Genomic DNA, 24,919 nt, shown 5'->3' with positions numbered 1-24,919 from the left:
TTTTTATATACTTATATTAATTCCATCTTATTTCTTATTTAAACTTACATTTACAACTAGCATCTTACAAGCTTATTACTACATGTCTTAAGACTACCTTAGATACTTCTTACAAGATTATATTCTTAAAGGAACTCTATTGATCTATTTTACAAACTTATATAGGCTACCATTAGCATATATCTAACTTAGCAAACACCTAAAGATTTCTTAACACAGATCTAACAAGACAGAATTTTTACACACATATCTTATTTTCGTCTTTCTACTTCTTACTTTTAATTATTATCACCATCTCTATCAGAAAGATTTTCTTAACTAGACAGGAAGTACGTACTTCATTTCTAAAGTTTACAGTTTATAGTTAGCTTTGTTATAAAGCACTGGGATTTAATGAGTGTTGTCATTATAGAGTTGTGATACTTGTTGCTAGGGGATTGTAACATTCTCAGGACAAAGCCACACCCCAAAGTTGCGAGTTCTCTCAGCAGTTCCGGACAGGCAGAGATGCACTGTCAGTGGTAAACGGTTTTTAACTAGAGGCTGTCCCTTCACCCAAATTCATAATAGCTCCCCTAAGTGCTTCAATTCAGACAAACGTTTCTATCACAGCAGTGCTTTTGGTTTGTTCTACTGAAAAACTTTACCCTGAGGGTGAAATTATCTTTAGTTGCTGTAAAGCTCTTCACCAATACTGCACAGCTATTAGGGTAAATAAGGCATTTTATCAATGGAGCCCCAAACCGCGAAGCGCCTAGTTCCGTATCCTTGCAATCTTTCATTGGAACTAATATTTAAACTCTTAGATGACTTTCCTCCTTATTCTTTTAAAGGCTGTATTTTAAGTTTACCATGAATGTATTTTCAAGCTGACAAAAGTGTTTCAGGGCAATGTCGCCATCTTTAGTGGAAAAACTACCTTTCCCAGAATGCATTTCCCTTACATCAGTCCATAATAATATCAGTTCCATATATCAGTCCCTTATATCATTTTTCATATTTTTTATCGGGTTTGAGAGTCAATTGGTTTTCTTTTACCAGACTTGCTTACAAATTCTTGCCCGGGAGGTTTAAACAAAGTTTTTTGCTTTTGCAATGGGAGATTTGAACAAGCATTTTACATTTTCAGTTATGGCACATTGGGAGGTTTCTGGTCTCTCAGCTGGCTTTAACAGGTGTCTCTCCTTCACCAGACACTGGCCCCCGAATCAGAACCACACCTGCCTCGTTAACCGGCATTGAGGCTGGCATTTCTGATAGCAACTTTGCTCGGGGCTTGTGTTTGTTTTAGCCAGTCAGTGAAAAACAAGATCATTCGCAACAGCTTTTCCGTAGCTCCTTCAGAGAGATTTTCTCCCACTGGTTTATCTCATTTTGCTTGTTCCTTCCCCCCCAGATGCAGAGCTTCAGGTATCTGTCTGCGGCTCTGTTCCTCTGCTAGCTGCCTTTGGAGGTAGGGGCTTTTTTTTCTCCCCCGAATCTGCCTCAAACTCTAGCAGCTTTGTCAGGTCATGCATTTTCTGGGGAGGATTATGTCCCTTCTGTTTCTTCAGAGTCTTTCTCCCAGACAGTTCCCAGTTTGGTCTCAGTTTATCCCCTCTACCCCAGAAACAGTTTCCGACACTACAGTGGCGGCTTTCCCTGCTACTGAAGGTAGGGGCTTTTGTCCGTTTCTATTTTTCAGGGTCTGAGGTTTGTGTTCATAAATCAAGCTTAGCAAGGGAGGTTTTCGCCATCTCTAAACTTCCATTGGACAGGTGTTTTGCCTCATCAGGCCTTCACCTGGCCCAGTCCCCCAGTGGGTTGCTTTTGCTTGTCTGGGTGCTCAAGGACAGAGCTTATGCCAGAGGCAATCACCCCTCAGGGCTACACTCCCTCATCTCAGGGAGTCAGTTGAAACAAAGCTTTTTTTTAAAGAGATGTTTTCTCTGACAGAAAGAAAGCTTTACTCCTGGATAGTTCTGTTCTGCCCTGGCTGGGCTCTTTCCCCAGACAGCGTTCTGACTCGGCAGCACGACTGCTTCAGACACAGTTCAGCTTTACTGTTTTCCCAGAAAGGTCCTTTCTCTGATAGGAAAGCTTTTCTCAGATTCCTTTTTGCATTTGTGGACCTATCAACCCTGGGACTTGTAGGAAAGCAGATAACTGTGCCGTTCCCACCAGCTTTAGCTTTGTTTGTTGTTCATTAGCAATCTTCCCCTGGGTCCTGCACCTTCCTGCCTCAGCTCTGTGCTCCAGGAAGTTTACAACTGCAGGAACCCAGTATCCCCTAAATGCACTCCAACTCAGAGACGCTGGCCAGTCGCCTCTGGGTTTTTGGTCACAAGTGAGGATACAATGCTAACAGTTTGCATTGCTTCAGGGGATCTTTGCATTAGGGCGATTAGGAGCACCTTTTCATTCTGAACCGCTCACTCAGAACCTTTGCTGCCTCAGCTCGGCTGTAACTGAAAAGCTTGGCTTTTTGCTTTTCTCTGGTAAAGTTTCCTGCCCTTTTGGGCTCTCTGTAGCTCTTCACCCACACTCTCCCCAAGCGTTTCCCTCAGGGTACTCTGAGCCACTGTCTTTTACTAGCTTGAAGAGATAGAGCTTAGAAGGGGTTTTTAGAAACTTTTTCCTGCCTCCTGCATTGCAGGGAGGATTGTTAAAGCTTGAAAGAACTTAGAGAGGTTTTGCTGTCTTAAGTTTGTTGTTTTCCCTTAGAGCTAATCACAGGCGGTCCCCATACTAATATCTTCAGATGATTCTAATTTTTGTCTTTCTGAGAGAAGGCTAGAGGCTTTAGTTTTTAAGTTTCTTAGAGAAAGATTAAAGCTTTTTAGAGAGTTTTCCCCCAAAATTTTTCAAGAAAAGCTTTATAGTTTAAGAGAAAGGTTTTTTTCCCCAGGAGAAAGACCAACTTTTTCCAAAACTTCCCAACTTTAAACTTTGACTTCTTACACCCCCATTTTTGCCTCAGGGAGAAATTACTTTCTCCTGCCGCTTGGATTTGGCATTTCAGCTGTCCCCAGGTCAAAAGCTTCCATAGGGAACTTTTTCTTCCCCATAAGCTCAAAGAAGAGCTTTTTTACTACCCGTAAAGCCCAAAGAAAGATTTTTTTTTTCCCCAGTTTGCTTTCAAAGCCCCCAAAGTTAGAAAATTGAAGAGTTTTTCTGTCTAGTTGCCTTACTTATTTTTTCCTACACAATCTTACACTTTAAGGTTTTCCTACACTATATTACTACCCTATACCTTACTTATTTTTCACAGATAGAATTTGAGAAAGGGATAGAAGATAGAAAATTTTGACAGAAGAGAATTTGGCTGCAGCATCGGACATCCTTCCAGTCCGCTTTCCTTTTCTCTCGAGGATAAAACCCCTGCCTCACCAAAAAATATATAAATATATATTTTTTTTCATAACACCGGCATGCCTTTCCACTGGCAGGGCTGACTCAGCACTTTCACCAAAAACTCTGTATTAAAACTATTATTTTCCTTTATCTTTAGTCCCTATTACTTTGTCTTAAGTCCCTGTTCATTTGTCTTTAGTCCCCCCTTTTTTTGTTCCCCTTTTTTTCTTCAGTCCCTTTTTTTCTTTAGTCTTTAGTCCCTTTTTTTCCCTTTTTCTTTAGTCCCTTTTTTTCTTTAGTCCTTTTCTTTAGTCCCTTTTTTTTCTTTAGTCCCTTTTTTTTCTTTAGTCCCTTTTTTTTCTTTAGTCCCTTTTTTTCTTTAGTCCCTTTTTTTTCTTTAGTCCCTTTTTTTTCTTTAGTCCCTTTTTTTTCTTTAGTCCCTTTTTTTTCTTTAGTCCCTGTTCACGGCGCCATTCTGTGGGGTGTTTACCCACCACCCCCACAGCTTCCCAGAGTTTTCTTGAGTGCGAGCAGCAGGAAATATTAGATAGAAGGATTTATAGCGGAGAATCTTGCGGAGATAAACAGATAGAAAATAAAGGATAGCCTCGAGAGGGCCTGGAATCTATTCCAACGGGCCCCGACTGTCTCTGGCCCAGGGTTTTTATAGAGACGCCAAGGGGTGGAGCAAAAGACCTCCTCCCCCAGCACAGCCAAGTGCAGACCATCTCAGACACCTGCACTCAGGCCCGTGGTCCTGATCATCCTCTATTTGGACCTGCTGCTAAAGCCACGAGAAACCCCAGAACGGGCTCCCACACTCTCCGGTATGGTTCAACTCAGATTTCCTTCATTGATTCTCTGAGTATGTTTTCTGCTCATTGATGAAAGGATATCAAGGTCCTCAATTGTTAGTGTTCCTGGAATTACCTCTCCTATAGAGCTAATGATTTCTGCTTATATTTTTTGGTGGTCTAGCATTGGGTGAATATATATTTACAGTAGTTCTGTCTTCCTACTCAATTGATAGTTTATCAATATGCAGTGACCCTTCTTTGAAATTTTACATTTTATTTCTGCTCTATCTAACACGAGTACAGCTACTTCTGTTCATTGTGGTCTCCTTTTATATGGCACATCTTTTTCAAATGCTTCAATTTTCAGTGTATGCTTTTACCAGTGGAGCAAGTTTCTTGTACACAACATATAATCAGCTCCTGTCTTACATTTAACCAATTCAGCCAGTGTGTCTTTTGACTGGTGATTTTAGTCCATTTACATTTGAGGTTATTGTTGATATGGATGGACTTCCTGCCGGTGTGACTGCTTTCTAATTGTTTTTTCTGCTTTTTGTCCCATTCCATCTCTATTACTGTTTATTATTGAGATTTGATAGTTTTCTATCATACTAGTATCTTCTTTCTACTTAGTATTTAATGGGTGCAGCTTGTGAGTTATGTGCATTTGTGTTTTCACAATGGTGGTCATCATCTTTTTGTTTCTAGTGTAAGACTTCCTTAAACCTTTTTTATATGTTTATACCTCTCTGTATGCGTGTGCGCGAGCATGTATGGCACATTCACGCATTCATGTATGTATGTATGTGGGTGTATGAGTACCATTGCTTGTGCATGGGGGGTCAGAGGACAACTTATAGGAGTCAATTTTCTCCTTCCTGTGGATTCTGAAAATAGAATCCAGGTGGTCAGGCTTGGGGGAAAGCATCTTTACCCACTGAGACTTCTTTTTTAGTTTTTTTTTTTTTTTTTTTTTTACATTTTTCATTAAAATATAATTACATCACCTACCTCCTGCCCTTTTCTCCCTCCAGTCCCTCCCATGCCTCCTCCCTCCAAACCTTCCTGTCCCCCATCTCAAATCGATAGCCTCTTTCCTTTGATTATTATTGTTACATATATGTACACATATATACAAATATGAAATACAACCTGTGAGTCCATTGTTATTATTTGTGTGTACATAGTTCCAGAGCTAACCACCTTGGATTGGATTGCCAATCAAGGGGTTCATTTCTGGGAGATACTACGTCTCCCTTTTTAAAATTATTCTTTTTTTGAATAATTTAAGAAATATTGGTGCAAATCTCTGAGTTCGAGGCCAGCCTAGTCTACAAAGCGAGTTCCAGGACAGCCAGGGCAGCACAGAGAAACCCTGTCTCAGGGAGAGGAAAAAAAAGTAGTAGTATTGGTGAGACTGGAGAGGTGGCTCAGTGGTTAAGAGCACTGGCTGCTCTTCCTTAGGACCAGGGTTCAGTTCCCAGCACCCACATGGCAGTTCCTAACTGTCTGCAACTCCAATCCCAAGGGATCCAACACCCTCTTCTGGCCTCCTTGGTCACCCACACGAGGTACACAAACATCCATGTAGGGAAAACACCTATACAAATAAAAATAAAGTTTGGAAAGGAAAAAAGGAATATTGGTTGTAGTTCTTGAGTCAGTCTGGATCTTTGCTTTTTACAGTCAGAAATTCTTTAATTACTGGCGCAGTCTCTTCCTTCGTTAGGGTCTGTTTTAGGTTGTTGGTTTCTTTTGGTTTAACTTTGGTAGTTTGATTGAATCAAGAAATCCATCCATTTCTTTTTGATTTTCCAACTTACTGAAGTATAAGTTTTTTAAATTTCCTTAACATTTTTAATTTCTTTGGTATCTATTAAAATGTTTTCCTTTTCATTTCTGGTTTTTAATTTGGGTCATCTTTTTCTTTCTTTTGCAAGGTTCTGTCAATCTTGTTTACCTTCTTAAAGAACCTGCTCTAAGATCCATTGTTTCTTTGTATTGTTTTGTTTGTTTCTATTTTATTTTTTCTTGCCATCTGCTGGGTTTGGATTTGATTTGTTCTTATTTTTCCAAATTCTTATTTTTAGGTGTTCTTTTTTAAAGATTTTATTTTTATTTTATGTATGTGAGTGTTTTGCCTGAGTGTATGTCTGATATGTCCATGTACCATGTGAATGCCATGTAAACCCAGAGGCCAGAGTTGCACCATTAAGTTATTTATTTGTGCTCTTTCTGATTTTTTTTTTTTTCTTTTCAAGACAGGGTTTCTCCTGTCTGTCCTGTCTGTCCTTGCTTTGTAGACCAGGCTGGCCTTGAACTCAGAGATTCACCTGCCTCTGCCCGCTGAGTGCTGGGAGTAAAGGTGTGTGCCACCACTGCCCGGTGTCCTTTCTGATTTTTTTAATGTAGGAACTTAGGGCTATAAACTTCCTGCTTAGGACTGCCTTTACTGTGTTCCAGAGATTTTGTTGTCTTGTGTTTTAATTTTCATTTAGTTTCCAGAATATTTTAATTTTTTTTCTTGATTTCTTCCTTGACTCATTCAGTAATGAGTTGTTTAATTTCCATGAGTTTATATACTTACTAGAGTTTTGTTTGCTGTTGATTTTAAGTTTCATTGCATAATGGGTGGATAGCATGCATGGAATTATTTCAATTTTTCTGCATTTGTGAAAGTTTGTTTTGCGTTCCAGCATATGATCATACAGAAGCTTCCATGTGCTTCTGAGTCAAATGAATATACTCTGGTGCTTGGGTAAAATGTTCTGAAAATATGTTAGGACTATTTGATATAAGATGTCATTAAGTCTGAGGGTTCTCTGTTAAATTTTTTTTTCTAGAGGACTTATCTATTGGAGAAGGTAAAGTGTTGAAGTCACCTACTATTATTGGTTTATGTTAATCGTGTCTTTAATTCCACTTACACTTTTTTATGAAATTGAGTGTGTCAGAGTTTAGTGTATCTAGGTTAGTATTGTAACATTTTCTTGATTAATCGATGCCCTGGTCAGAATGAAGTACCCTTCTCTATCTCTTCTGATTAGTTCTAGTTTGAAGTCCAGTTTGTCAGGTATTAGAATGGCAATGCCTGCTTGCACCCTCAGCCTAATTACTTAGAATACTTTTTTCCCTATTTATTTTATATGTGTAAGTATGTTCCTTGCATGTATGTCTGTGCACTGCATGCGTGCCTGGTGCCTATGGAAGTCAGAAGAGAATATTATGTACCCTGATGAGAACTATGCTTGATTGTGAGCACCCATGTGGGTGCTGGAAACTGAACCAAGTTCTCTGCAAGAACAAGTACTCTTAGCTGCTGAATCTTTTCTCTAGCCCTTTGCTTTCCAGCCCACCCCTCCCCCATTTTGTTTGTTTGATGAGGTAGGGTCTTCCTCTGTATCCCAGACTGTTGCTGCGTAGCCCAAATTGGCCTCCAACTCATAGTCTTCCTCCTTAGCCTCCCTGGGCACCCCTGTTTTCATCCTTTTCCCCTGGTGCATTTCTTTTTCTTTTTTTTTTTAAATTTTATTTTTCAAGACAGGGTTTCTCTGTGTAGCTTTGCGCCTTTCCTGGGACTCACTTGGTAGCCCAGGCTGGCCTCGAACTCACAGAGATCCACCTGCCTCTGCCTCCCGAGTGCTGGGATTAAAGGCGTGCGCCACCGCCGCCCGGCTCCTGGTGCATTTCTTACAGGGTGGTCTGGTGGTGACAGGTCCTTTCTGTTTCTGCTCATCTAGGAGAGTTCATTTGTCCGTTTCTGTGCCGTTGAGAATTCTGTCTTCATCTTGCACTTTTGACATTTTGACTTTAATATTCTTTGAAGAAGCTCTTTTTTTTTTTTTTTTGGATTCTTTGAGCTTCTTGGATCTGGATGTCAACATCTTATTGAAGGCTTCAGAGCTCTATCTCTAGAGAATTACTGTGTCCTTTAGAGGTGTCGTGTATCCTCAATTTTAAAATGTCTTCATTGATGTCTTCACATCTGGCATAATAGTTGCCGTTTCCAGTTTCGTGGAGTAGCTTTGATAGGGAAAAGACTTTTATTTAGATAGGATCGAGGGTGCTGGTGTTGGGGCTTTACTTACGGGTGAAGATGGGCAGGTGGCCTCTAGTTTCTCTAGGTGTCGTCAGTCCCACCACTGCTGTCTAGTCCTGCATAGTCCAGTCCGCAGCGGTGTGGGAGGGCAGGTGCACACATTTGCACGTGACGTGGATTCCAAATGTGTGTTTCCTTACGCCCTGCATACGTGGGTGACTCTGGGGCTTATGATGGTGGCAGTTGAAATTCTGATGCTACAGAGTGTGGAGGGTGCTGTCGTTAGGTCCTGTGGGGCACGTATAGATAATGACACAGGTAGGTATGGTCTTGGCGTTCATGACATTGATGGTATCTTCCCCAGGTCCCACTGGGCAGCATGGGTGATCACCTGTGACATTAGTAACCACAGGTGATGGTGGCACTTTGGTGTCAGTAGCTGGGAATCTCAAACATATAATGTATGGGAGAGGTGAATGCAGGCAAGGCCATGGTTGTGGCGTTGGAGCCACAGTATACCAAGAAGTCTGTGCTCTGCCTGGGGTAGCTACTGGCCCCCTAAAACAGATTGACATCTATCGGTGACTTTTGGAGCAGCTTGGGTTCTGAGGGCTGGGAGGATCGATGTGAGGTCATTCGTTGGAGCAAAGCGGTCACTGAGAGCTCCGTACTTAGTTTGAAACCCTTGAGTGCATGGGCTCCTACAGTTAGGCCTGTGGGTCTGCTGCTGGCCCTGGTTCTTCCCAGGCCCCCCAGAGAGGGGCTGGAGTGGACCGCAGTGCGGCGTGTTCCTGCCGCTGGGCTCCTTCCTGCTCTGCTGTGTCCTCTTCTCATCGTTTCCCTACACACTTACGGTTTCTCCTCAGCCACTTTCCTCAAGCGCAGTCTTCCTCTGCCGCTCTGGTGGACCCACCTCTGCCTCCCCTCCTGCTGTGGACAGCCTGAGGGATTTAGCTCTCACCTTAGTTCCTGACCTGGTGCTTTGTGTAGACCCAGGTCTGCTCAGGGGAGCTGGTGGCCCTGGGCAGCAGAAGTAGAGGGGGTTGGCGGACCACAGCCTCTTAGGTTTTCTGGACCCACTGCTGACACCGAATTCACAGACTCCTGACAAACTTTAGGAGCATTTAGCCTCCAGCATAGATGTCCTCACACCTCAGGACTTCCACCTGACACTGTGTAAAACATGTGACTGAAGATGAAGTAGCAGCCCAGACTGCTCAGGGAGACCTCACCCTTGGGGGGGACTCCATCACAGGGCTCTGCCTCTTTGGGGCTGATCCCACCTGAGTGCTTTAGGACAGTGATTATCTCCAGGATCGGCTGTGCAGAGGGTGGCTCAGGGAGAGAATGAGTGAGATCCCCGTGGACGCCACATCACAGGAGCTGGGGCCTTGCCGGTGCTACCTTTTGCAATGCTTACTGCCCATCCTGTCACTTGCATGCCAGGACCTTACAGACCTGGGGACTGACAGCAGTGTCCCTGTGGCCCACAGCTGGGTTCAGGATTTGAGGGATCATGCTAAGATAGCTCCTAAGAAGTAAAGTCATATCACACAAAGACTGTAATTGAGAGACAGAGAGATAGACACAGACACAGAGAAACATGAGCAGGGAGAGGTGGGAAAGTCTGCTTACCCAGTCAGTACTGTAGACTGCAGTGTGGAGCCTCTTGTCTTGACTAATTTGGTATCTGAACAAAGAGGATTGGGCAACATATTCTATAAGTGTTAATTCAGACCTGTCATCCATGACTTATGACTGCCCTGATGAATGTAGTTATAAATATGAAATGCAAACCGTACCAGGTGTGATGGCACACGCCAGTACTTCTGGTACTGGCCAAGTATGGCACAGGGAACTTGAGGCCACCCTGGGCTACATAGCAAGTTCAAAGCTTGTCTGAGCTACACGTGAGACCCTATTTCAAAACAAGGGCTGGGGCTGTAGCTCAGCGGTAGACCACTTTCCTGGATGCACCTCGGTGTGATCCTCATTACTCGGGGGTGGACAGAAGCAGAAGAAAATGAAGCTAGTGTGCGTCACTGCTTCTGGCCACACAACACTGTCTATATATAAATGCATCCATGTACATGTGACTCTAGAGGTAACTCTGAGATGGCTGTCCAGGAAGGGGACACGTGTCTATAAGACTTTTCTGTAAGCAGTTGGATACATACACAGAGAGTTGAAAGGGGATCCCCAGGAGGACCTTGTACAGATAGACAATGATAGGGACATCACAGCCGCAAGGTTGTATGCACGGGAAGGATCTGGGGCCTTGTCTGTAATGCTTGATCCCTTCATGGCTTGCCCGGTGGGCACAGGAGTGGAGAGTTTCATGTAAAGAGTAAGGGACAAGCACAGTTCTTGGTTCTGATCTCAGCCCTCTCTACCCTTTACTTGCTGGGCAGAGAGGCCTAGAACTCCCTGGAGACTGTACTTCTCTCCTGGCCAACCTCCTGCTATCTGTAATCTAAAGGAAATTGATGTATTTCAGCCTCACCCGCCCACTTTGTTTCTTTTCCCTCAGAGACAGACACGACAGCCTCCGTGTGGTCCAGCTGCCTAGGGACAGATGAGTAGTGATGTGCGTGTCCACTCCTGGCCCTGTTCCTATTACCTGAACCTTGAGAAGCAATGGGTTCCTGGGAAACTGACCTTGACGCCTCACTCACTGAAGTTCAGTGCGGACAGAACTGGAGAGGTCCTTGTGGGCCTGCCTCTCTGCAGCATCACTGAGATCAGGAAGGAGGCGTCTCTCTTTATCTTCAGTGCCATCACGGTCCTGGAGAAGGGCCAGGCCAAGCACTGGTTCAGTTCACTGCGGCCCAGTCGCAATGTGGTCTTCAACGTCATCGAGCACTTCTGGAGGGAGCTGCTCCTGTCCCAGCCAGGCACTGCTGCCCACACACCCTCCCCCAGGACCAGGGGCCAGGAGCTGGTGGGACTGATGGCCAGTTCCCAGAGACGCATGGAAGACACATCAAAGGTCCTTCATCACCAGGGCGAGCAGCTAGACAGCGTCATGAGGGGCCTGGAGAAGATGGAGTCAGATCTGGATGTGGCTGACAGGTGGGCACCCCCCAAGTCTGCTCTGCTTCTATGGAGAAGGCAGGGAGTCCTATCGGCGATCTCGTGGTTAGGACAGTTCCAGTACTCAGAGCAAAGGCTGTGCACCTGCTGTGTGGACTGTGTGGGACTCGGCCCAGAGAGCCTCCGCCTGTCACCACCTGGATCCTCTGGGTTTACAGAGTAGGGAGGCGAGTGTTCATGTTGTGGTGGGCTGCACAAGGGAGGTGTCTTGCTCTGTCGATGTGTGTGGTTTCTGTGTGCTGGTTAGTCATGCCCCCAGTTCTCAGGTCATGAAGCAGGATACGTCCCTCCTGGTGGTGATCCGCTTTCATGGAGACAAATAGTTTTGTTTTTGTTTGTTTTTTGTATGTACTTTGAAATGCCCTCACTGAGTTTGTCCTTCAGAATGGGCTTTTTAAAATTTTGTTTGTATTATTTCTTTGGTAACTTTTTCACATCACTTTAACAATGTGAGCCGTTCAGAGCTCCTGTTTTCAGTTGTCCTTCATTGGGTGTCTTGTGCCTTCTCTTCATCTTGCTCTATCCTTTTGTTTTCATTCTGGTTTCTACTTCTTGGGTTTTTCTTTTATTTCCATTAGATTTTAACATCTAAGAATTAGTTTTGCTCGGCATATGTTGTTTGACTCACACTCCAGCACTGCTTCCTGCCTGTTTTAGCTTAGCATTTCAGTTGCCCTTTGGTTTTGGTTTTTAAAGATACGGTTTCTCTGTGTAACAGCCTGGCTGTCCTGGACCTCACTTTACAGACCAGGCTGGCCTCGAACTCACAGAGATCCGTCTGCCTCTGCCTCCTGAGTGCTGGGATTAAAGAGTAAAGATGTGCACCACCACTGCCCAGCTGCCTTTTTTTCTTTTATGTTGACCTATCTCTTCTAGTTTTCTCTGTATGGATTTATTTGCTGTCTTTAATCAGAAGCACTTGTCCCAGGGTCCCTGTGTAGGGACTTCCAGGACTAGACTTTGAATAAAACCTCATCTTGGGTCCCTGCCTCCCTCCTGCAGTGTGAGCTCTGTAGGCCTTGCTTGCCTTGACATGGAGGATCCAGCTGTCTTCTCTCCATTCTGCCCCTGCTCCATTAGACACTGCTGAACAGTGTCTTCTCCCAAGGGCACAGGTTGGGTGTAGGGTCATTGTGTCTTCCTCCAAGCCAGCTTGCTCTGTCACTGACCCCATTCCATCCCAGCTATTAGAGGAGGATGCTGGTATCCTGGATTTTCAGCGGCTCCTGCCACTGGTGTATAGAAAAGTCTCTACACCCTTTCGGCTGTCTTCTCCTGTCCTTAGGGAAGTGGTGTTCAGCTTGTAGTCCTTGAAGAGCATTCCCTGGCCAGTCTTCCTAAGGCCCATCTTTGAGAGTGTTCTTTTTCAGCACACCAAGTTCAAACTTGTTTTAAATTCCCATACTTCTTTTTCAAAAATTAGGTTGGATATGTACTCTTTCTGATATTTGCAATTGTAACCTTATTATCTGTAGTTCTGTTTTCTTGTTTCGGTTATCCCAGAGTCCCCCTGAAAAGATTAGGTAGAAAAATGGACCTCTTTGGTCACCTGTAGTGTCAGTGCCACTCTGAGTAGCCTGGTGAGAGTTCAGACATGAGCCCATGCCTCCTAGGATATGATCAGCCCTTTGTCTGGCCTGTCTGCACTGTTCACGGCCATGTTAGTCACCAGCAACCACTTTGGTTATCAGATTTTTTAGGTGTCTTAGTGCTGTGTTCAGAAGTATTTTACTTAAATGATCCTAGTGTGCAAGAATAGTGGTGTTCACAATTGGATATGCCAAGGAGAGGCTGCCGAGCGAAACACAGGGAGATGTTTTGAGAGGAAGACTACTCACGTGATTCCTATTACAATGTAGTAATAGTATGTGTGGTCTGCAAATAAGTATATCGTAAGTCTGTATATTAGAAACACAGCTTATATGGGGTTTAATACTGTCCTTTGTTTCTGTTATTCCTCAGGACCTGGGAACATGTGTTCCCTGTGGATGAAAGGCTATGTATGTAAAGAGCATGCAGTGCTCCTGAGCCGCTGTGTGGTGGAATGTCCAGGCTCTCTCAGAGCTTCATAGGCATGATGGCCTTTGCCCTAGTCAATGCCTGGTTAGAGATGTGCTCAGAGAGAGCTTATGACTGGGCTGAAGACACATCCTCTCCTCTTACCAAGCCGAAGAGATTCTTTTAGTAAGACCATGCCGTGGAGGCTGTCGTGTGTGAGGCTTGTTACAGGAGCAGAGGCAGCAGAACGTGCAGACTGTTCAGAGTGGAGTTCTGTTATCTCTGCCCTTGGCTTAGTTGGTCCTCAGGTGAAATGTGATAAAATGGACGTGGAGAGTAAACTCCCATGTGTCCCAGGAATGGGTTTTTCATTACGTCTTCTCTTCTGGTTGACATGTCATAGCCTCTGTGCACATGGATTTGTACTTTCCGGGAACTCGGGATAGTTCAGCGTATTTCATAGTCTGCCAAGTTAGAGTTCCTGTTGTTTGCTTTTGGTTCCTGTTGGGACACACTGGATACATCTGAGCTCCTGTCTTCTCCATGCAGATGATCGGAGAGAAGTGAGATCCTGCTGTTACAGGACTGGTCACGCTGTAGACGCTGGCTCAGTGCTTGACTCTTCCCTGATGTCTGTTCAGTATTCCTGACAGAGTTCACCCCTGAAGAGCCCTCTCCATCCCCAGCTCAGGTTGGAGAGGCCACACCCCTACCACCTGCCCATCTGCTATTTTCTGCACTGTTGTGTCACACTTCCTGCCAGCGGCCCCTGGTCCAGCTCTCATTCCTGCCAGCCCCTGCCCCTCTCACCTGCCGCCCCCTGCCCAGCTCTCATTCCTGCCAGTAGCCCCAGCCCAGCTCTCATTCCTGCCAGCAGCCCCTGGCCCAGCCCTCATTCCTGCCAGCAGCCCCTGGCCCAGCCCTCATTCCTGCCAGCAGCCCCTGGCCCAGCTCTCATTCCTGCCAGTGGCCCCGGCCCAGCTCTCATAGGCACCACAGCAGAACCAGAGCTTCTGGACCTTGAGTGTTAGAGCAGATGTCCTGGTATGAGGCCCCAGCTTTTGGCCTCTTATGTTTTCAGTGTGTGCCTATTTTTCAGTATCACAGAGCCTGTTCCATGGTAGGCTAGACAGAGACACCTTCCATGTCTGAGAGCAGTGCTCTGTGGTCTGAGCATGTTTGGTTCCTTGTCCACCATGGTGCCTGGAATGTTCCTCACTGAGAGTGGCCTCCAGCCTCAGAACTTACAGGGAGGGACTTGTGTATAAAGGAAAAACATGATCTGGTAGTCTTTGTTTTTTGTTTACCACTTGTTGATTGTGGTGTCGTTTATAGTAACCAAACTAGGAAGTAACCCAAGTGTCTATCAATAGATGGACAAATAAGAAAATCTCACACACACACACACACACACACACACACACACACGCACAATGGAATATTATTTGGCAATAAAGAAGGATGACATTGTGTATCATTTACAGAGAAATGGAGGGATTGGAGATCAGCATGCTGTGGTAAATAGCAGACTCAGAAAGAAATATTCTGCATGTTCTCTCACATACAGAAGCAGGTGGGGGAGGGGCATGAAAGTAGTTGGACTTTCTAGAAGAGAGAGGAGATCCAGTAGGAGGAGGGTGGAGGAACAAGAGTGTTGGCAGTGAGGAACTGTTACTTTTCTAGTCATTGCCACCACACCTAACTAGGAGCAACCCGTGAGAGCAAGCGTTTTAACTGACAAGAAGGGTCCGTCCCCTTGACAGGAGAATAGCAGTAGGAGCCTGAGAGAGTTTGCATTCCCATTCCAGGATGGGGAAACGAGACATAAAAAGGATAGATGGGACCAGAGCAGAACTAACGGACTGTTTCTATGGAGAGCTGTGGTGAACACAGTCACAAAGACACAGTGACAGTGGTCAGCATAGTGGGCTCTGAGTAGAGATGATCTAGTCGGAGCAGCCAGTGTCCCGCACACACATGGATAAGGAGAACATGGTATAGCTATGCAATGACATGTTACTCAGCCATGAAGAATAAACTCCAGCCATTTGTAGCAATATAGACGAACCTGGGGGTTGTGAGCCAATTAACTAAGGCACAAAACGACAAATGCTGCATGGGAAAGCCACAGATTTTCACTTGTGGCAGTCTGAAGAAGTGGGCTTGTACAGGTTTGTAGCTCCTGCCTGACTCAGTAGGTCCCCAGGCCCACCTTGTTGTTCCTCCAGTTCTATAATACTTAAGTAGAGTGGACATACTGAGGGGTGAGCAGAGCCCTCGTGCTGGGTCCCAGGCCTGTGCTGAGAGAGCCTTTATGGTGGTAAAGAGTAAAGGAAGCCCCTGGCACTCCTGTTGGAGAACATAGTAGCCAGCAGCCTAACTGTGAAGGACTCGCAGAGGGAGGGCCACCCCAAACAGCTGTACATTAGCTCCTTTGACCCGTGAGTTGCACTGATTTGCAGCCCACAGAACTTGTGTTGACTGGTTTACCATGAGGACAATTACCAAGGATACAGGTGAAGACAGATCAGGTGTGTGGAAGGGGCGGGCTTCCATGTCCTCCCTGGGCACCGCCCCCCAGGACCTCCACACGTCCAGCTCCTGGGAAGCTCTGAACTTGTCTCTAGGGGTTTATAGACCTTCATTACATGGGGTGATTAATGAAACCACTGGCCATAGGTGATCCAATCAACCTTCAGCCCTTCTTCCTTTTGTGGGTGCTGAGATGAGGCTGAGGGTCCCCACCCTCTGACCCAGCCCTGATCTTTCAGTGACCAGCCCCACCTGGGAGCTCTCCAGGGGCTGCTGGCCAGCAGAGGGTTCATCAGCACATGGAATACACTGCTTCCAGACTCCTAGGAAATAGGATAAGGACCAAATGTATTTCAGAAAGTCATACTTGAGAAATGCCTGCAAAGTTTGGCGCATTCAGGAATCTCCTTGCTTTTTATTTTCATTCAGAAAAAAAAGAAGTCATATTGTTAAAGTTTTTTTGTAGGTGCCCTGTATCAGACTGAGGAAGTGTTCTTCCTGTGATGGAATTCTTCAGGCTCGATGCTGTTCCGATGAGCTTATAGCTTTCCTGTTTCACTGTCAGTGAGATGAGTTCCACTGGTTCATTTCCGGTCATTACACCATCCTCGTCTTCCTGAGACGAAGACCTCTTACTTGTGGGCGAGTAACTTTCATGTCTTCAGGTGTACTTGCTGGTTTAGAGGCATCTTACTGTGTTGGGATTCATACGTCTTGTAGCGTTGGGGCGGTGAGTCAGGTGGCCTGTACGATGGAGGGCTGTGGACAGACAGTGGTTGATCTTCATCTTTGGCAGAATTCACCAGTGAAGCTGCTCAGGCCATGGTGTTCTCTCTGGTGTCGGCGTTACAGGTTTAGTTTCTTTCTCAAGCTGTTCAGGTTTTTTCCCTTGCCTGAGTTTCAGAGGTTGGGCTGTCCAGTGTTGTACATTTCAGAGAAGTTGTTAGACTTATTGGCACTGAGAATAATGTCCATAAGACTTTCCACCACTCCCAGTTCTGTGTCAGAAATTTATATTTTCTCTATAGTTTCCTTGATCATTTTTTGTTAGTAATTTATATTTTGTATTTAAGTCACATCAAGGAACTCACTTGTGACTCTCTGTCTCTCTCTGTCTGTCTCTCTCTGTCTGTCTCTGTCTCTCTGTCTCTGTCTCTGTCTCTGTCTCTCTCTCTCTCTCTCTCTCTCTCTTCTAAAGACATAGTCTCAATATGTAGCCCTGGCTCACCTGGAACTCACTCTGTAGACCAGGCTGGCTTCTAACTCACAGAAATCTAGTTGCCTCTGTCTTCAGAATGCTAGGATTAAAGTCACAGCTCACTCATTTTTATTTATCTTCTCTGTGTGTATACAGGCATGTATGTGCCATAGCATTTGTTATGGAAAGTTGGAATCAGTTTTCTCCTTCCATCATGTGAGTTTAAAGGATCAAACCCAAATCTTTAGGCTTGGTGACAAGTTCCTTACCCACTGAGCCATCTCCCCAGACCAGTTTCTTTCTTTTCCTGTTTTTTTTTTTGTAACTGCTTCTAATTTCATTGATCTCTACATTTTGACTTTTCTACTTTGTTTGTGTATGTTTTACTCTTCATTTTAAACCAATTTGAAATAGAAGCTTAGATAACTAATTTTAGGCCTTTTATTTATTTATTTATTTTTGGGTTTTTTGAGACAGTGTTTCTCAGTGTAGCCATGGCTGTCTTGGAACTCACTCTGTAGATCAGGCTGGCCTGGTGCTCAGAGATCTGCCTGCTTCTGCCTCCCAAGTGCTAGAATTGAAGGTGTGTGCTACTACCATCCAACTGTAAACCTTTCTAATATACACATATACACATTGGAAACTCACTTCTCTTGGATGGGATCATGTTTACTTCTCATGTGTGTTGTATTTCTATTGTTATTCACTTTAAGTATTTTCTCTTTTTTTTTTTTTAAGATGTTTTATATGTAGTGTTTTGCCTGAATCTATGTCTGTGTATATATCAATGCATACTTGTGCTCTTGGAGGTCAGAAGAAGGTGTCAGGTCCCCTGGAACTGGAGTTACAGATACTTATAAACCACCATGTGTGTTCTGGGAAAGGAACCCAGGTCCTCTGCAAGAGTAGCAAGTGCTCTTAACCACTGAGCCATTGCTCCATCCCCTTTAAATGTTTTCTGGTTTCCTTTTTGCATTTATGGTACATGTACTTCAGTGTGCATTAATCTGCAAATATTTTCAGATTTGTATTTGTCTTTTGGACATAGTGTCTTTGCACCTAGCTGCAGTCCCTGGCATGAGTGTTCTGTATCCAGTTGAAAGCATCATGCATTCATCGGATGCTGGGTTATTCTATATCAGTCAGGCTGAGCTGCCACAATACTGTTCAAAACTCCAAACTTACTAATTTTGTGTCATTTTGTCCTATCAGCCATTGAAAGAAATGTAACTGTTGAAATCTACAGCTGTGGTTGTCTGTTTTGTCAACTTTTTTGCTTAATGAATTTTGAAGTGGTGTTATTTGGTACATAGATGTTTAATGTTAAGTCTTCCTCTCTATCATACAGAGCCTCTGGTAGCATCATTTACTGCTAGCATCCTGTGTATTATGTGTATATTTCAATTCTCTGTTTTCTGTGAATCTATTCTTTCTTGTTTTACAGTGTTTTTGCGAACAAGCTGTAGCTGTCTCTTTTTCTTCCAAGCTGATAATGTCTTTTCACTTGGTCCTGGTTCAGTTTAACACAGTTAATTCTGCCTTATGTTTGCTGTTTGTTCTTCTTGATAGTTACTTCTTTAAACTTGTATTTATTTATTTATATTTTATGTGTGAGTGCTCTGCATATATACCTGCACCCCAGAAGAGGGCATCAGATCCTATTATAGATGGTTGTGAGCGACCGTGTGGTTGCTGGGAATTGAACCCGGGACCTCTGGAAGAGCAGCCAGTGTTCTTAACCGCTGAGCCATCTCTCCAGCCCCCGACAGTTGCTTTTTCTTTCCTGCCTCCATTTGAAGCACTGGATGTATTTCTTGGTGTTGCAGTTGCGCTGTGCAGTCTAGTAGACCCTAGCTATACTGACATTGAATTATATCAGGCTGGGAAGCGGCTTGGACGTAGAGCCCTGAATTTGATTCCCCAGCTCTACAAACAGTTAATTAATTGAATTAAGAATTGAGGTTCTCAGTTGCCATGGCTATAAATAAAGTGTTGGTAGCTACATGTGCCTCCATTTGTCTTGGACAGTGTCGACAGGGCTTTTCCACGCTGCAGAAAGCTTAGCAGACAGCTCTAGATAGCTTGGTGGGTTGATGAATTCATGGATGGCTTCTGAGTCAGAACTCTCCAGGTCAAGGCGTAGTGTGGAAAGAACAACATGAGTCATATGCACATGTTTGCTGTATCTTTGGTTAGCTGGGTCCCCTCTAGGCAGGTGTGCTTACCACCCCAAGCCTCAGGTCCCCACCCTTTGCTCTTTCTGCTTCATGAGTGCTTGTTGGGGAAGATGGACTATAAAATGGTAACCTGCTCTATAAAGATCAAAGCAGTCTTCTGAAGAAAAAAAAAGAGGAGGGGCTTACACCTTAAAACTGATCGTCTCTAATTTCCATGGTTTCTTTGCTCTTTTAGATTGCTCACAGAATTGGAGTCTCCTTCTTGGTGGCCTTTTAGCTCTAAGCTTTGGAAGACACCGGCAGAAGCCAAGACCAAGGAAGGTGTCTCTGAAGCCTCTTGTGAGCCCTTTGGAAAGGAAGGGGTAGTGATCAGAGTCCCTGCTGTTGTTTCTCAGAGAACAGAGTCTCATTCCAAGCCAGGAAAGCTCACTGTCCTGGTTTCTGGTTTGGAAATCCATGACTCCAGTTCATTGCTCCTGCACAGGTTTGAGAGGGAAGATGTGGATGATATCAAGGTTCACTCTCCCTACGAGGTCAGCATACGCCAGCGGTTCATTGGGAAGCCAGACGTGGCTTATCGGTTGATATCTGCCAAGATGCCAGAGGTCATTCCCATTTTAGAAGTGCAGTTCAGCAAGAAGATTGAGCTCCTGGAAGATGCCCTAGTGCTCAGGAGCAGGGCCCAGACTTCCTCTGCAGAGGCGAGTTGCTCCATTCGGCATGCAGGTGAGTGGCCAGCAAGGCGGTGCGTGTACGGACTTCCAAAATTAGAGCCTCACTCAGCACGCTGTGGTGTGTGTTCAGCATGCGCATCAGTCAGCAGCTGCTGGCTGTAGCTGGCAGGCAGTCATGGGCTTGTGCAACCCTTCCAGGCTGCCAACTTCTACCTGCCCTTGACAGATAATTGGGTCTCAGAATAGGGCAGTGCCAAAGCTTGGGTCTTGAATGTCTCCCAAAGGCTTACCTCTCAGGGTGGCACTAGTAAGAGACAGTGGGGCCTTTAGAAGGACAGGCCTTGGGGGGCCTTAGATCATGGGAGGCTTGCTCTCTCTTCCCAACTGTCTTCGTGCATGCTGATGGTAGTGAGCAGTTCTGTTCCTGTGGTAATAGACTGCCTCACCACAGGTCCAAAGCATGAGGGGCCACTTGACCTTGGCCTGGCACTCTCTAGAACCCTGGGTTAGAGTAAATCTTTTCTCTTGCTGGTTGTTTGGATATTTCCTTGTGGTATAGAAAACTGAATAGTGTAGTCAAAGGTATTATCAGCCCATTTTGTGTTGCTTTAACAAAATACCAGAATCTAGGTGTTATATAAAGAAAAGATTAGGTAGCTTACCATTCTGAAAACTTAAAGCCCAGGATTGGACAGCTCTCTTTGGTCTCTGGTGAGGGTCACATGGCAGATACACATGGTGAGAGCACTTGACAAGACAGGATGCTGAGGAGATTCAAGGGCCAGGCTTTCTCCTTTACAACATCTTTCTCAGAAACTTACGTGGATCCCATAGTACTTCCCAAAGACAGTATCCTTAGGACCTGATAACCTCCCCCAGGTTCTACCTCTCAAAGGTGCCACCACTTCCCAACGTCACTTAGCACCTAGCAGATGAGCAGATGAGCAGATGAGCACTCAGACCATATCTGGACAATAGCAAAGGGTTTGGGTAAGTCAAGCAAAGGAAGCTTCAGGTCCTGAGCCCTTGTCTCTGCTCAGCCTAATTCAAGAAGTGCCACTCTCAGATACATTCTGGTGTGACCCACACCTACCCTGACATGTCCTCCACCAGCCTACCACTATCCTTTGGCATTGAGTTGTGCATTATAGAGGTCTGTATCCTTGAATTCTTGGACACAGAGCTGAGTTTTCAAGTTCAGGTGCTGTGCACTGGGTCAAGTGGGGCAGCAGAACCTAACACCAAGGCCCAGGATAGGGCTAGTGCATTTGGACTTGATATATGTGCATTCACTGTGGTATTCAGTTTCCCTGAATTAGGATTAGCAAGGTGAGGACCTAAGTGTAGCAGATGAGATGCTACAGTGTGAAGCTGGACATCTGTCAGTGTTCTATGCTCGGCCCTTTCAAGAGAGGCTCTCTAGACTTGGAGTGTTTGGGGCTGGAGAGATGGCTGCTCTTCCAGAGGTTCTGATTCCCAGCACCCACATGGTGGCTCACACCATCTAATGTGGGATCTGATGCCCTCTTCTGGTATGCAGGCATCCATGCAGACAGAGTACTCACCCCAAAAGAAAACAGAAAACCCAGAGTGTCCAGTGAGGTATAAGCAGAGAAGCAAGAAGTGGGGTCTGTCCTAGTAGAGGAAGGAGTAAGGGGCTCATGAAAGCCGCCGGCGTGCAGTGTTGAGGAGGAGGCATGTGATATTGTGACTGGGCGGTAGCTGCCCCGGGGAAGGATGACTGAGGGAGGGAATGCCCCCCTGGGGGAACTTCAGGAAGGAGACATTATATCTTAGGAGGGTGGCAGTTATCCCCGTGGAGGGAGAACTAAGGAGGTGTCACTGGCCTACAAGTAAGGTAACCTCAAGAGGTTTTCATAACTTCGCTGGATTGGTGGCTTGTATAACTCGTGAAGTCATAGGTCTACTGCAAGATGGGCATCCATCCAGTGGGTCTTGTTTGGTGGGAGTTCTGCTGACTCCCTAGTGTCAGCAGACGGTCTAGGCCTGTACACAAGCTGCAGTGTTCACCGTCCAGATGGCATTGTCTTTAGGAGAGCCCTGGGTGTACTTCCTGTCCCCACTTCTGATGGGAGCAGTTCCTAGCTGGGGCAGGCCAGCCTCCCTTATAGACGCTGGCTTCAAGGATGTCTTCGTAACCATCCTCTTAGCAACAGCCTGTTGGGATTTGATTGAGTTACTGGGGACCTGTCCTTCACAAGGGGCACGGGGACTCTTGTGGGGGATGAACAGAACACTAGGAGCGTGACAAGCTGTGTTATTTTATGTCCCCTGGGGACTTCCTTAAGTGTTTGGAATGTCCTAGGAGGGAAGCGCTGTCCTCCTTTCTGGTGGATGGGTGTGCCTCCCAGCTGGCTGGTCTGTGCAGGAAGCTCACGTGTACTGAGGGTTAGTGGGGGAGATGGCTTCCAAGTAGATGGGAACTCGGTGGTTTTCTTGCCCACAGCTTGGTGGGAGGGTTGGCGCCTTGCCCACACCGGCTGCAGTGCTCAGCCGGCTTCTATCTTAGCACTGGGGGGTGGAGTCTGGAGGCAGTGTAGGTGGAAGCCTTGACTGAGGTCCCAGGCCCCAGCCTCCTCTGAAGGTGTGCTGCGTGCCTGTGGCCACACGGGGGCAGTCTTGAAGCACGTCGAGCTTCCGCTGCTGGAGTTAAACTTGACCCGGGAAGCTAGCTCCCCAGAGACTATTGTAGTGAATGCTTCCTACAGACCACAGAGGCCGCCAGCATCAAGAGCCTGGGCCTGGAGAGCAGGAAGATTGGCATGTTGTCTCAGGACAGCACAGCTTGATTGCTGTTTCTCTTCGTAGCATCCTTAGAGACATGTGAGCTTAGATGATTCCAGATTTCAGGGTCATTATCTCCTGTTTGATGCCACGTGTTAACAGGCATCTCAGACTCTTGAGTTTCGGATCATGGAATATTTGTGAATAGTGATGAATTCATGGAGCATAAGTCTGCATATGAAACTCACTGCTGCTTCATGTCTGCCTAACTCACATAGGCCAGGGGTGATTTTATACATTTTCTTCAGTGATTTTTGTGCATAGATCATTTCAAAGTGTCCTGGATCTTGTAGCTTATGAACTCTGAGTTTTAACATTTTTGAGTCCTGTGTTGCTCCCAACCCCAAATGTGCTCTTCTATCAACTCCTAATGTTAGTTTGCCTCCCTTGTCACATCCAAGGAGCATCCGTACTAGGTGCCTAGTCTTACCTCCACCTGGCTGCCTCTGTCCCCAGGGCCCCAGGGTCCTGTGATTGTGGGTTCATGAGCTCCCTGGCTCTGACTGTGCTTGAAAAACTTGTAGGAGGACTCCCGTCTGGAGGTCATGATCAACTTGTTCTAAGCTGTCTTTTAAGGCAGAGATGGCTCATCTTCGTCAGGGTTTCTATTGCTGTGGTGAAACACCATGAGCAAAAGCAAGTTGAGGGAGGAGAGGGCTTATTTTGCTTACACTTCCAAATAACAGTTCATCATCAAAGGCAGTCAGGGCAGGAACTCAAGCAGGGCAGGAACCCAGAGGCAGGAGCTGATGCAGAGGCCATGGAGGAGGGCTGGCCTTTCCTGTGGCTTGCTTAGATGCCTTTCTTATAATGACCCAGGACCACCAGTCCAGAGGTGGCCCAGCCCACAATGGCTGGGCCCTCCCCATCAATCATTAAGAAAATGCCCTATCGGCTGCCTACAGATCGATCTTAGGGAGGCCTTTCCTCCATTGAGGTTTCCTTCTCTCTGATGACTAACTTATGGCAAGTTGACCTAGAAACTAGCCAGGACGGCACCCCAGGAGGGTCCTCAAGTGTGCCAGCCCTGTGCAGTGTTGGCCTGAGCTCTCACAAGGGCCTCTGATGATGCAGGTACTACATTTTGCCTGGTGGCAATCTCTGGGCCCAAGGGCAGGGTTTGTGGGGATACAGACATGGGTGGCACTGTGAGTGACGGTGCCCTGGGGTCCAAAGACGGGGTCCTCAGGGTTGCACAGCGCTGCCCTGGCGTGGCCCTCAGGCACCTGTGGTCTCCATGCTTCAGTGGACCTAAGTGCTACAGAGTCACTGTGGAAGCATAGGTGTCTGTGGAAACACAGTCTGATCTCCCTCTGTTTCCCCTTCCTCACTCTCCCACCCCATGGATGAATGTGCGTTGTGTTTCCTGACCTGCGTACCAGTTTCTCGGGCCTCCTACAGCCTGCAGCCCCGGCCGGAGGAGCTGCTTTCCAAGTACAGATGAGGAATGTGAGGCTAGGTCGGCCCCACAGCAGGGCTCTGCCGGGGTCAGGCATGGGGCCTTTTCTCTGACTGTGTCAGGGCTGTCTGTGGGGGCCAGTGTCTGTCCCCTTCGCCAGCTGACTACCCTTGAGTCCGTCTTACGCCCCTGCAGTCTTCCTCGCGGCCGGGGCCGTTTTTGCTCCTTTTACTAAACAGATCATTAGTGACTAGAGAGATAGAAACCACCCTGCCCAGAGCCACAGTAATTCTTCTCAGATGTTTCAAAACACGGATCAACAAGTCAGCAACCAGCCCTGGAGGTGGCAGAGTTCTGCGGCTTAGATGGGTCCCAGCTGACCCCACAGTCATGGAAAACATCCCAGACTCCATGTGCCTGTGGGTCATTAGTGACATCCATTAGGAGAGTCTTGCTTTGACTTTCTGTTTGTTGAAGTCCCGTCAGTCAGGATCAGTCCTGAGGTTTCAGTCATTGGGGAAGCGCCTGCCAATCTGGCTGTCTCCTGTAGCTTGAGTCGAGTCTTTAGCTTCAGCATCTCTCTGTAGCTTTGTAGTCTTGAGTCAGCAGAGTCTCCTGTAGCTTCAGGCAGAGTCTCTCTGTAGCTTCAGGCAGAGTCTCTCTGTAGCTTTAGTCAGTCTCTCTGTAGCTTCAGGCAGTTCTCTGTAGCTTCAGGCAGAGTCTCCTGTAGCTTGAAGTGTGGTAGCCATGGTCAGCAGCTCTGGAGTTCCGCTTCCTGAATCCATACTGCGGCTAAGGATCCCAAGAGGCTCTGGGGAAAGGCCTCAGCATCACAGGAGCACTGAGGCTATGCAGTGTACTATCACAGTGTACA

At 46.0% G+C, this 24,919-nt stretch overlaps 1 protein-coding gene across 6 annotated transcripts in view; it reads left to right on the top strand.

The window, feature by feature from the left end:
• Positions 1 to 24,919, top strand: part of Snap47 (synaptosome associated protein 47) — a 77,159-nt gene that overhangs the window by 35,039 nt on the left and 17,201 nt on the right. For all 6 annotated transcript variants that reach the window (XR_003733119.1, XM_028857165.2, XM_037200954.1 and 3 more), the window contains 2 exons: positions 10,700 to 11,241; positions 19,403 to 19,893. Coding sequence is in view for 5 of the 6 variants with exons in the window: in XM_028857165.2 (XP_028712998.1) it covers positions 10,745 to 11,241; positions 19,403 to 19,893 (988 nt within the window). In the remaining variant the exon portion in view is untranslated. The remainder of the gene's footprint in view (positions 1 to 10,699; positions 11,242 to 19,402; positions 19,894 to 24,919) is intronic.

This window comes from Peromyscus leucopus, chromosome 8b (genome assembly GCF_004664715.2).
Source record: "Peromyscus leucopus breed LL Stock chromosome 8b, UCI_PerLeu_2.1, whole genome shotgun sequence".
Classification (NCBI taxonomy): domain Eukaryota; kingdom Metazoa; phylum Chordata; class Mammalia; order Rodentia; family Cricetidae; genus Peromyscus; species Peromyscus leucopus.
The sequence above is the reverse complement of the archived record's forward strand: the minus strand, read 5'-3'. Positions and strand labels throughout refer to the sequence as shown.